Raw genomic sequence first — 12,926 nt, 5'->3', positions numbered from 1 at the left:
TCTTGACATTTAAAGAGTTTATACTTTTAAATCTCATGAAATTTTAACTATTCCAGACAAATTTTTTACAGCGTAAATGAATCTCTGTTAGATTTTATTGCTATATTTACTTTTTTCTGCTAAGATTAAACATATTCAAAAAATATATTTAGAAATAACGGGAAAATAAAGCTTAAAGGGGTAAAGGGGGGGGGGGGATGCCGTGGTATTTCTTAATGCAAATTATTAGGTGTCCCAGTTGCTCAGGAATTCAATGAAAAGTGATAACCAATGGTGTGATTGGTCCTTCATATGATGCATGTGTATTCTATGTAAACGAGCTATTCTGTATTTCCTGTCGTAACATCTGTCTGAAGGCAAGGTAAAGCTTTGCCATCAACAGATGGAGGAAGATCTGTCTATCGTTTTGATTATTTGTTTTTCTTAAATTACATGACCTAGAGTTGAGTTCCTTTTTTCTGTTTCCCATTTCATTATGCAAATAGCATAATACTTTAAGATTTAGGTATGATGAAAACTGATCAATGATTGTCAGGTATAAATGCATCATAATATTTTAGTTTATCAATATGAAATGATTGTAATATAAAATGAGATTCATGATTGCATTCGATCCATGATAAAGAATCCTTCTCTTATAAATTTAGCCTTGTCACTATTGTTTTGTAGAAACATCAGAAGGCAACAGTGACAAGGATAAATTTAGAACTGTTATTCATCAAAACCACCAGGCGTTCCTTACATTGTGGTTTGCTGCAAAAGCAGTTTCACTGCAGAGCCCCGAAGAGGAAGGATACAGTTGTGTCTAGGACCAGTCATTTAAGCCTAAACCAGAAATGTGCATCGGAGCAGTATGCAAATTATATTGAGCAATCTTGGAACTGGACTTATGGTCTAAATCTTCCAAGTATTATTTGTTTGTTTCCACCGCTTAGGATGAGGCAGAGTTTATTCACCCTGGGTATATGAGGCTTCTCACATGAGTTGCTGCGGCCATTGCTGGTACAAGATGTAGTTATAGAGGTGACGGCAAACGTTAAATGCATAGAAAAAAATACGAGGGAGAGAGAGAGAGAGAGAGAGGGAAGCTGGTAAGCTGTGTATATTAGGAGGATTTCATATGACGTTATCCCTATATCAGACTAAAGACTTTGAAATCAAAAATATCAACTTGGAGATGTTTGATTTACCAGCAAAAATCCTGCTCAGCAGAAAACTTGACTTACGGGAGGCCATACCTCCAGTAGACATCTGATATTGACTTTCTAGAACCATACGGAAATAAAGGACATTAACATAGAAATTAGCATATTACATTAGTGATGCTATTCCATGTAAATAATAGATAGAGAAAATGGAAAACTCAGCAAGAAGCAATTTCATCATTTCGCCATAACGATAAATAATATTCCCTTGAGCAATGATGTAAAGCATTATGACAAGGAAACCTCCGACAGAAGAGCAAATAATGAAAAAAATCCTTCTGAAATGCTGTCAAAATTAAATGGAATATTTCTTCCTTTCGCAATATCTAATAACGCCGACTACTTTTGTTCTTGGAATGTAGGACAGGGTTTGGAGCGCTGGCGGGGTTGGCGGTAGAGGGGAGTTATTTCCTGCATAGGGCAAAAGATGCCAGCTAGTTTTGGCAAGTTCTGATGAGAAGTCATAAATATTAGAGGTTTAGAAATGTCGCGCTAATAAAAATCGACAGAGTTGAACAGCCTAGCATCGTATTTTTTTTCTTAAACTTCACCAGTACATTTCCACATTCAAAATGACTTGGCTTTGCAAGTAAGCGGTCGTTGGTTTAATACTTATTTGCATATAAGATGCAAAAAATGACTATATCGTCCAAAGAGGGTAAATGTAAATTTGTGAACAGAGGCTCAGAGGGATCGCTCAGACTACATATAGACACGTAATCCACTTAATAAACATCTGCAGCAGATTTACTCCCATTACATGTCAAATATCCACAGCAAATCAGCTTATCAAAGTGCCAAACATTCTTAAAAAGCGCATTCATCGCATCAACAAGCGCTTACTCAAGCGCCAAATATATTAGAATAAACATGAGTATTGAAGAGGACGTCAACCATCTGAGCGAAATATGGCCCTAATAATCTGTATGGGTAATTTACCACCGAAAACGAATCTCTCATCTAAAAGTCATGTTATTTAAATATGATAGTGAAATTCAGATGAAATCGACAAAGTATCAACATTTAAACAGAGACGTCTTCATCTTTTATCCGTACAACAGATTTCAGATAGGTATTTTATCTTCAGAAATCTAAGTCGCTCTCATTAAAATACAGGGCATTCCAGAGTTCATATTCTCCCGTGAGAACTGAGTGTCCACAACGAATTCACGTGCTTGATTGGCAAGCATCAGAGAGAGAGAGAGAGAGAGAGAGAATAACCACTTCTTGGCACGAGGCAAAATCAGTGTGGATTTTTCATTGCCCAACTCTTGGAGCTAGTGTTTCACCACTCCAGCAAAAATGTAAATATTTTGTTTTCAATAATATGGCCCCTCGGGAGGAGCATCTAGTCAGCTCGTTATGCTTGAACAAGCAAACCTGACGTCAGTGTCGAGTTTCTCTCTTTTATTAATGGTGCCAAATTCGTGTTGTTGATTTTTCTTATCACCGTCCAAATAACTGGGTTAAAGACACAAGCAACATTCGGCCGTGTTCCCCACTTGGATCTGGCGATACGTGATACTTAAAAGCCCAGTTTTCCTCAAGATATTTGAATTTACATCATAAAACAATTTATTTCTTTTAGTAGATCTTTCGTTTTAATTTAACAAGGTTTTAAATGTGAATGAGACAGTAAAATTATGTCACATATTAAGATTGTTTCTTATAAAAGTTCTTACTTCGTAAACGAAGTCCACAGTAATTTCAAGTTCACAGTTTCAGTTTTCACTTAAATGATCTGAAGTCTGACTTTCCTCAGGCAGCAAAATTTATTCAATAAGTTACTATGGATGTGACTTGAATTTCAAAGGTTATCTGCTTCATTAAATGCTTCTCAAACATGTGATTTAGTATGGAAAGCAGAAGATGAAATACATTTAAGGTGATCCAGCACTACAGTAATTAAAGATAAAGTTATGCGCATGTATATATATATATATGTGTGTGTGTATATTATATATATATATAGATATATATATATATATATATATATATATATATATATATATATAATATATATATATATATATATATAAAACTGAATATATATATATATTTTATATTTATTTATATATATATGAATATATATATATTTTATCTTATATATATATATATATATATATATATATATATATATATATATATATATATATATATATATATAAAACAGAGAGGGAGAGAAGAGATTATTATGTAACATTTGGCAGACGCTAATGAAACGCTGCAAACTGTCATTTGTACAAGAATATAAAATTACCAATTTAATCCATATAATTATTTCCTAAGAAAATGATTTTGTTACAGTATACGAGTATAGTCTCTTTCAATATCAAGCAGTTGAATTAAAAATAAATAAACTAGACTTTCAGGAAGGTAATAAATTTTTCTTTAAATAAAAAGTCGTGCTTATTTCTAATAACCAAAAGTTCCGCTTTGAAAAAGGAATATAAAAGTAAATAAACAACTTTATATAAAAGACGAAGTGAACTGTTTTCAGCTATATCTGTTCTTATAAACGTCGGCCAAAAGCGCAGGTAAAAGTGTCGTGACCATACCGCTGTCAACACGTGCCTTACAATTGACCACAGATGTTTCTGGGAAATACTGTCAAGCAAACAAGCTCTCTTCCATTGGTTAGTCATAACTAACAGGAAGCGAAATGTATTTACTTTTATCCATTAATTATAAGTCTTGTTGTTATAAAAACAAACGGCTGTTCATTTCTTTCATGTCGTTCTATATTATAGGTTCCAAAGTTACTGTGAGGATGAGAGGTATGAAATGTGGAAGGCCAAATGCCAATAGTAAACTTTTGGTTGGTTTTACAATCAAATACGCCTCGACGAGGACAAATGAGCCTCAACAGATCTTGGAGCAAAAAGAAACCATTCTTGTGATTAATTGTGCCAAATTTGTTGTTCAGCCTTTGAAGAGAAAATCCCTTTTCATGGCATAAAAGTAAATTGCGTCTGTAAAATTTGAAAGGAATGCCACTTTCATGTCCAATGTAACGTAATATTACAGTCATATTACAAAATATGAGCGTCATTCACAGGACTAAATTAACTTTGTACCTTCATGAGCTCATTCTGATAGCAGACTTTGCAATTTGAAAACATTCGAAGCACATTCCATAGGAAATGATGGCATTGGGTTCACCAAACTACGTAATTCCGAAAAATTGGTACTGGGTCAGCGAAACGAAAGAGAAGGGTGGACTCTGTATTGCATGGTTCGTGCAATAAATGGATACATGAAAAGGTAGATGAAATCTTTGGTTACGACGTTAGGAAGGACACCACTTTACATGACACGCACAAACAGAGAGAATAAAATGCTCTAATTTAACATATTTACAGAAAAAGCAATGCACGTAGTTTCAACGTCCCCGAAAATTGAAATTAACTGTACTATAGAATTTATTCTATATGTGTACGGAGACGCAATAAAAATCCGTTTTTATTTCTTACAATATGATACTCTGACAGGAAAATAGAATTTGCTCTAACTAATTATAATCTCTTGATAAGTAATGAACTCCACTTTTTATTTCTTTGTTCAAGTCCCGGTGTTGTTTTTCCGTGTCATTCCGTCTTTTCATTAATACGCCGCCAAATGTCACCCCCTTCATTAGCTCTCTAAAAATACATACAGTCAAGAGCCTCACACGTACACGCGTGCGCAGACTCATGCGTAAGCTACTACTTCCGCCACCCGAAGGTCAACACTAATGAAACAAGTAACGGGGAAAGCCGGCATAGCTTAGCGGTCGGCTACGTTTTGGATGCGGATTAATATCCTGCCGAGGTTCCAATTTCCAGCAGGGAACACGACGCGCCGAAAGATTACTTTCATATTCCTGGGAATCTCAGCTACAAGACGAGAAGACTCTACTTCCCTTTGTTCAAGTGTCTTTAGTTGAATGTACCATCAGTTTTTAATTAATATTACTTTTAGGTAAGAGAAAAAAAAATCTTTTCGTAACGCATGTCAGTTGGAAACCGGACTCTTCCTTCTTCAGCGGATTCAAGAATAAGACTTGATTTTTCCGAGCCAAATCCTCTTATCGTTCGTTTCATACGGTGAGTGAATATCGTCGAAAGTAATGAAAATTGTTCCGCAGCTCTTGGAATTTTGCTTCTCTTGCAGCTTGTACTTCTCGAATCTTTGCTTATTTTGACGTTTCTTTGTTTCCCACTTCCGTCATTTCATTGGAAAAAGATTATTATAACAGATGTACAAATGCTGCATTTAGCAGGAAATGCAAATGGAAAGTATAAAACAATAGTTACATAATATAGAGTTAATGACAAAGATTAAGGTATATCAAGCATACATTGAAAGACAGACAGAAAGACAAACAAAACATGAAAACAAAGAGAGAGAAAGGGACAGAGAGAGAGAGAGAGAGAGTGAGAGAACAGGGAGCTGAAGATTTGATGTTATGCGTCTGAGAGACCAATTTCACTATTGGCCAGTTAGTAGCCACATTCTGAACCCTAATCCTCCAATTATATTATCTTCTGGACGCTGTATGTGTGTGTGTGTGTGTGTGTGTGTGGGTGGGTGTGTGTGCGTGCTTTAGAGCGTATAGGGGACAAGCTCGGAGCTGTTATATCAGAAGCGTTTCCGTTGATTTTCTTATCAATATCTTAAAATTTCCCCGGAACCTTATTCGCAGAATCGTAGATCTTCTTGAAAGAATGTAATACAAATAACGTAGAAACAAGTTTATTCTTCAGCTGTGGCACCAGAAAAGCTTCACTCATTCATTCGCCTTGCTTCAAAAGTATGAATATGTAAATCTTTGGTGAAATATTGAGAACTGTTGCGCTCACAAAAAGCCGCCTGTCGTAAACTTTATTTATTTATTTATTTATTATTCTACCAGCTCAAGCATCATCCAGAGTTGAATCTTTGCCGTCAGTTTTCATTTCTAAGAAAACACCCCATTTCCAATGTGCTAATGAGATGAATCCTTCTGGAACTCATTAATCATTGAGACATCGTTTTAGGATTCGAATCGCAAGGCAAGAATGTCAGAAACAACAAAAACCTGCGCCTTAACCGCAGACACATCCTGATGAATATCCAACTTCGGCACTCACAAACTTGGCCACAAACTAGCAGCAAAGTGTCTTGAGGTGACACAAACTTTTGGAATGACTTCACATGTTTTGAAAACACTTTCATAATATTAGGACAATAAAGTTTCCTAATTGACAAGGAGATGGAGGTTGCGTGCAAGGGTAATTTTAGGTAAGAGATCTGAGTAGAAAATCAAACGTCAGTTACTGATTGGAACTTTGTTAGAAAAAGGAGAAAATACAATCGAGTTAATTAGGAAAGAAATGGAAAGTCTAGTACAGTGATTTTTTTCCGAGTGCAAAACCACTTGTCACAAGAAAATTAAAATGAAACAAAAATTATGAAAGTTTGTAAGGGATTTTTATAAGGTTGCTGCGTGAACACACGATAGTCTGTATTTTTAATTAGAAATAAATACACACAACCACAGACACACACACACACACACACAACACACACACACACACACACACATATATATATATATATATATATATATATATATATATATATATATATATATATATATATATATATATAGAGAGAGAGAGAGAGAGAGAGAGAGAGAGAGAGAGAGAGAGAGAGTGGGGAAACTAACCTAAGGAAGATAAATGAAAATGTCAGTTGCGAAGCTAAGGGTAACCACCTCTAATTAAATAACTGGCATTTTTCCGATACTGTTTATGTGTTTTCATTATCCGAGTAAAGACTTACTACATCAATCCGAAGAATGTGGCGCTAAATATAACCGGCAAACTAGTGATGCCTGGCTCCGAGGCTTACAACATCTCCGTCGTAGACGCCAAATCCTAGGCTACATAATATGTGATGCATGCAATACCAATAAATTGAATACGTATTTCCTTAAGGCGTTCTGGAGTAGTTATTTTTAGGGTATACATATTCTTTAATGTGGGGATTAGTGGGTTATGTAACGTGAAAATTACGTCATTCCAAATCCTTGGCAACAGATAGTACTTGTGGCTATCATTCTCCATTTACCAATTATTTACTTTACTGGTATAAGTAAGTGGTTTATATATGGCTCACGTGCTTAGGTCATATGACGTAATTATAGACATGAGTGGCTTTTTCTACATATTCTGCTTTACGCTTTTTTTTTTTTTTTTACAGAAGCATAAACACTGGATCTGCATGAAATCTTATCAATAGACGCAAATTTATAAATAATTTTACATTTGTAATTCGTGGACGTTTAAATTGTCGCCAAAGCTTAATTTGGAAACGAAATGAAACTGACAACTGTCATTTGCTAGTACAGATATAGGTAATAATTGCATGTTACGACCAGTTTTCCACGAGCAGTTTCCAGAATACAAGCTTTTAAAATTTTCAGTAAAATCCAATATGGCACAATGTTACCTGACCTACGTTTTCTACATTTTGAAGTTTCCTTTACATCTAGCACAAGATCGTTGTGCAGTAATAGTATAATAATAATAATAATAATAATAATAATAATAATAATAATAATAATAATAATAATAATAATAATAACATATGGGTCCCTGAAGCCCCGGTTACTCCAAAAAAGAATGATTATTGACCATGAAAAACAACATAGCTTTACGCAATCCTTAGACATCAGGATGTCTAAGCAAGATACCCAAATGCACTTTAACAAAAGACCTCGACAAGAAAAGAGTTGGAAAAACTTAGTGCTTTAAAGACTTCGAGAGAGAGGGAAAAATAGCATAGGTGAAGAGGGCCATAGAGACATTTATTACTGCATCTGTATCTAAAGTAACTGAATCAACCCTGAATGGAATAGGTTTCTGAAACCTGACTGGTTGTTATACATCCCAAATCAATTGCATAATTAATTACAAACTAATTACATAAATACAAGGTATGATGAAATATATCTGAGAGATTTATCTAAAGATATTTGAACTTTTTAATCATAGACTATATATTTATTTAACGTTGAAAACAGTGAATTTCTATGATTGCTCCCCTACTAAAAAGAGATTTAATTAATTAAGAGTTATTCACTTTATCACAAACTCCATAGGCTTGAATTAGAAATTTTTGGCTGAAATTAGGACCAGATCGTATCAAAAGTATTAATTTTACAAGCCTTTTGAAAATCATGATGTCAAGAGACGCGTTCTGGCAAAAGTTTTAATTGACAGATTATCTAAACATCGCTCTCCCCAAAATGTTAGGCCTTTATTGGATGAATCGAATTTGTTTTGGAAAAGTTGATAACCCATTTTCCAAGATGATTAGAAAAATAAATTTCTCTGCTACCTTCAATTTTTCAACAAATAATCGAAATGATGAATGTCCAAATGTATATATATATATATATATATATATATATATATATATATATATATATAATTATACATATCTATGAATATATGTGTGTGGGTGGGTTTATATGTATGTTTATATATATGGATGTATGTGTATATGTATACATACTTATATATATATATATATATATATATATATATATATATATATATATATATATATATATATATATATATATATTGTTTGTGTATGTGTGTGTGTGCGTGCAAGTATAATTAAGTGTGTGTCTGTCAGTGGATTGGTAGATAATTAACATATTTAGCATCTATTTCAACACCACCGCTGTCACCATATCAGCAAGAACATCAATACCACCACCGCCGATAATAATAATAATAATAATAATAATAATAATAATAATAATAATAATAATAATAATAATAATAATAATAATATGAAAAAGCCTCGCAAGAGGACTGAGACAATAACTGAAGGAACTCGTGTATCACAGGGAAAGGAGCGGCCGAGTACATGCATGCAAGCAGAAAATTCTTCAAACGAAATAACTTGGAACCTCCAGGCTTTCAGAAGCCTTAGAAGACACCCTCTGCGAAATTTGGGAGCAGCATAAGTAGTCTGGGTTCAACGAAGACCGCAGGACCAGAAACGAATATAAATCACCTTTATACTGAGAAGGGAGGAGAGAAGGAACTGGAAATTGGAATGGAAATGTAATAATAAATTAGTCACATGAGGAATCGTGCCGCGCGCTGTTTTTATTTTACATTTTTTTTTTTTGCTGATATAAGAGCTGTCATGGTATTTCATAGTTGCTTTTTCTTAGATATTATTATTAAGGGTCCTGGATTCAACTGTATTTGGTAGTCAACATCAAGCATTAGATATTGTTCGAAAATGTGTTACCACTCAATGAATGTATTTTGATAACTGTATTGGATTCTCTACTTTATTACGGATGTTTTGAATATATGTTACTATGAGTATTAAACATTTTTCAAGGAGAAAAGGATCAATACTTCACGCAAAGAGAAGAATAACTGACTATATTTATGGACTACAAAGCTGATATTTATTATTCCTGGGAATGAGACACAAAAAATACTCAATTTGAAAGAATAAAACATATCTGAATATCAGTCGAGATGACAGTATTCAAGGGTATTTACAGTTTGGTGTAAAAAAAAAAAGATAAAACATTATTGTTCTACTAAAGCAAGTCGGTAAAAAAGGCACGACAATAGCATTTTGAAATTAGAACTATCATCTTAAGACAAGAAACAAGAAAATTTCCTCTGGAGTAAGAAATCAAATAAAGTGCAGAAAATCATTTTCCCTTTGCAAATGTTTCTCAGAGGGCAGGACATGAAACAGTGAGCATCCACTTGGAATTAAATAAATACAACAATAATACCACGAATGTCTACGTACCTCGTTGTTGAGGACGGTGTCTGGCTTGCTGGCAACCTCCATATACCAAGCAATCCAGAGGACGTTGTTTAGGATGAAACTGACGAAGAGGTTCTTGTGAAGACGGATGCGTGTGCACTGGAGCGAACTATGAAAAAAGGGAAATATCCTTCTCAATAATAATCACTACAAACAGAATGAAGGTTTTACACGAGAATTTTCACTTTCAGTTCCAGTGGCTGACATGCTTCAGTGTTTCATTGAAAAGAGGTGGCTCGATGATTGACCCCAGGAGTCGAAACCGATCGTTTATAACAGGTATAGTTGCAACACATTACAGTTTTTAGAAACGTATCGTAATCGGGGTGATAAACATTGTTGCATTCAGTTTATCGTAGAAATTGAAGATAATCGGCTTAGTTATTGCAGTTTGTTCTGGAAACTAAGCGCAATAAATTTAACAGGGTGATAAAAAAAGAAAATGGTTGTAATCGATGGAATAATAATATATTTAATTAACTACTCAGATGACAAAAGAAGTCTGTCATACGGTAAACGTGATAAACGCGAAAGAAAAAAATCTTGGAAATCAGAAATAAAGCAATAAAAATGGAGGCAGCATAGCATTTCAGACAAATCACAGAGGAATCATTCTGACAATCGCAATAAGAATATATTGAATTAGCTGCTCTGATAGAGAAAAACTGAAATATGTCTTGGAAGCTTAGTGAAAAGGTGAATGGGATGATCACGAGATGAAAAAAAAATCTTGTACTTACACCAAAAAGAATTTTCACATGAAGGGGGCATAGCTCAACTATCAGTTTCTTAATTATAGCGAGTTTGTATACAAATAAAAACTTATGCATATTCATTTTCAATTTTTTTTGCGGGGGGAAAGCAAGAACTAAAATAGGCCACAGCAGGAATACGTCAATCCCTCCCCAACCCCCCAAAGGAAAAAAGCAGTTTCTCGCTTACTTTCCTTTTGGCTGATAATTTTCTCTGTTCCGACATATTTAGCCTTTCTATTTCATTTATACACTGACATACTCGCTTCTTCTTAACGAGAGAGAGAGAGATAACGATCCATCGTAAAAATTCCCCTGCCTAATAGAGAGCAAGAAGCGAGAAGATAAAACTTAATTAAAAGAGATAGAGCGTTAATAAAAAAAAAAAAAAAAAGAAAGGCATTAAGAACTGCAATAAAATGATGATTGGCTTTTCATTTATTTTTTTTGACGCTAATGGCAAGTGCTGAATCAACGTGCACATCCGTATCAACTTCTATCATACTTGTTCCAGTGAATCTTTGTTCAAGATCTAAACAGTATCATTTTATAATGCATATCACTCATACACATATAAATGCATATATAAATGTATATATATATATATAAATTATATATATATATAAATGTGTGTATATATATATATACATATGTATACATGCGACTAAAATTGATACCCAGGCCATTACGCCAGCAAGGATGTAAATTTTATTTAGGAGAAACAAAGCCTATCCTCAAAGCGTAGGCTATTCTCACTATGGTGACATATCAGCAAAGGATTATAGATTTTTAAAGAGCAGTAATGCTACTCTCTTATTCTAAACAAAAATTTTCCTCAACACTCGAATTGCTCCTTTTACTTATGCCGCTAGCGGATCCAGGGGGCGGGGCACCTGGGCAAGTTGCCCCCCATGAAAAATAACAAAATAATAATACTGAAGATTTAGATAATAATAAAATAAGTGAGAAATATAAAAATGGGGAAAAATTAAAAATCTATTATAGAAATAATAACATTTTGAGGAAAAAATATAACAATTATTTATGTATATATACACATTTATATATATATATATATATATATATATATATATATATATATATATATATATATATATATATATATGTACATATGTGTATATATGTATATATATATATATGTATATATATATATATATATATATATATATATATATATATATATATATATATATAATATGAAAATTGATGCCGCCCTCATGAAATTTGTGTGGATCCGCTAGTGACTTATGCCACTTTTATAATATGACTGAAATTCTACAAATTATTATAATCCTGAGGTAAATCAAACTCTTCGTATATGAGCTTCGAACTTTTGAGAGAAAAAACCCTCTGAAAGAAATGCATTGGGATTTCAAGCACACGGAAAAAGGAATTTAATTAACCTCGTCTGAAGCATGGAAATGGCATCTGTCCCATTCTGTTCGCCCTGAATCCCATTATACGACGAGAATGTTTTTCTCGTCTCTAGGAGGGGGAAATGAATAAGCCTATGATTAAATTTGAATTCATAAGAGAATAAGAATGAAAAAATAAATAGCAAGAAAATTGTAATACGAACAATAAGATTTATATCAAGCGTAACCATTAAAGCGTTAAGTGGGCAATAAAACTGATGATCAGAGAAATAAAGCTGGAATTAAAATTCAGAGAAAAAAGGATAAAATACTGAAAACAGTAGAGCCTGAACAGCATCAAAAAGTTAACTATGTGACAAATTACGGTTTATAAAAATCATGTGATTTTGGAAGAGCAGTTGAAAACTGCGTTAATCGAACCATTTTGCAAACACGTGCCATAAGATGACTTTTAAAGAGCAGGTTCTGTGATGTTCATTACTATATCTAATACTAAATCATAAATGAATGACGTACTAAAATATCACGGAACACACAAACAAACAAACAAAAAATTAATGAAATGAACTCCAGACAAATGAACTCGAGTTGAGGTTAAGTAATGTTATTTGGCATATAAACAAAAATGCCACTTATTCCGATTGGTTTTTTCCTACGGTCCTACCCTATGTTTCTGAAAACTGGGTCGGAGCGATGCATTATATTTTGCAAGGTTTTTGCCTTCCAGGCCA

The 12,926-nt window shown here is 33.6% G+C and overlaps 1 protein-coding gene and 1 long non-coding RNA gene across 6 annotated transcripts in view; one reads left to right on the top strand and one right to left on the bottom strand.

The window, feature by feature from the left end:
- Positions 1-12,926, top strand: part of LOC136854118 (uncharacterized) — a 409,448-nt gene that overhangs the window by 233,431 nt on the left and 163,091 nt on the right. The gene's annotated exons all lie outside the window — the stretch shown is intronic.
- The window catches only part of LOC136854116 (calcitonin gene-related peptide type 1 receptor-like), a 161,756-nt gene that overhangs the window by 21,355 nt on the left and 127,475 nt on the right, over positions 1-12,926 (bottom strand). For all 5 annotated transcript variants that reach the window (XM_067130300.1, XM_067130302.1, XM_067130299.1 and 2 more), the window contains exon 10: positions 10,029-10,155. In XM_067130300.1, coding sequence (XP_066986401.1) covers positions 10,029-10,155 — 127 coding nt within the window. The remainder of the gene's footprint in view (positions 1-10,028; positions 10,156-12,926) is intronic.

The sequence above is a fragment of the Macrobrachium rosenbergii genome, chromosome 28, assembly GCF_040412425.1.
Source record: "Macrobrachium rosenbergii isolate ZJJX-2024 chromosome 28, ASM4041242v1, whole genome shotgun sequence".
In the NCBI taxonomy this organism is placed as follows: domain Eukaryota; kingdom Metazoa; phylum Arthropoda; class Malacostraca; order Decapoda; family Palaemonidae; genus Macrobrachium; species Macrobrachium rosenbergii.
Note: the sequence above shows the minus strand (reverse complement) of the source record. Positions and strands in the feature narration are given on the sequence as shown.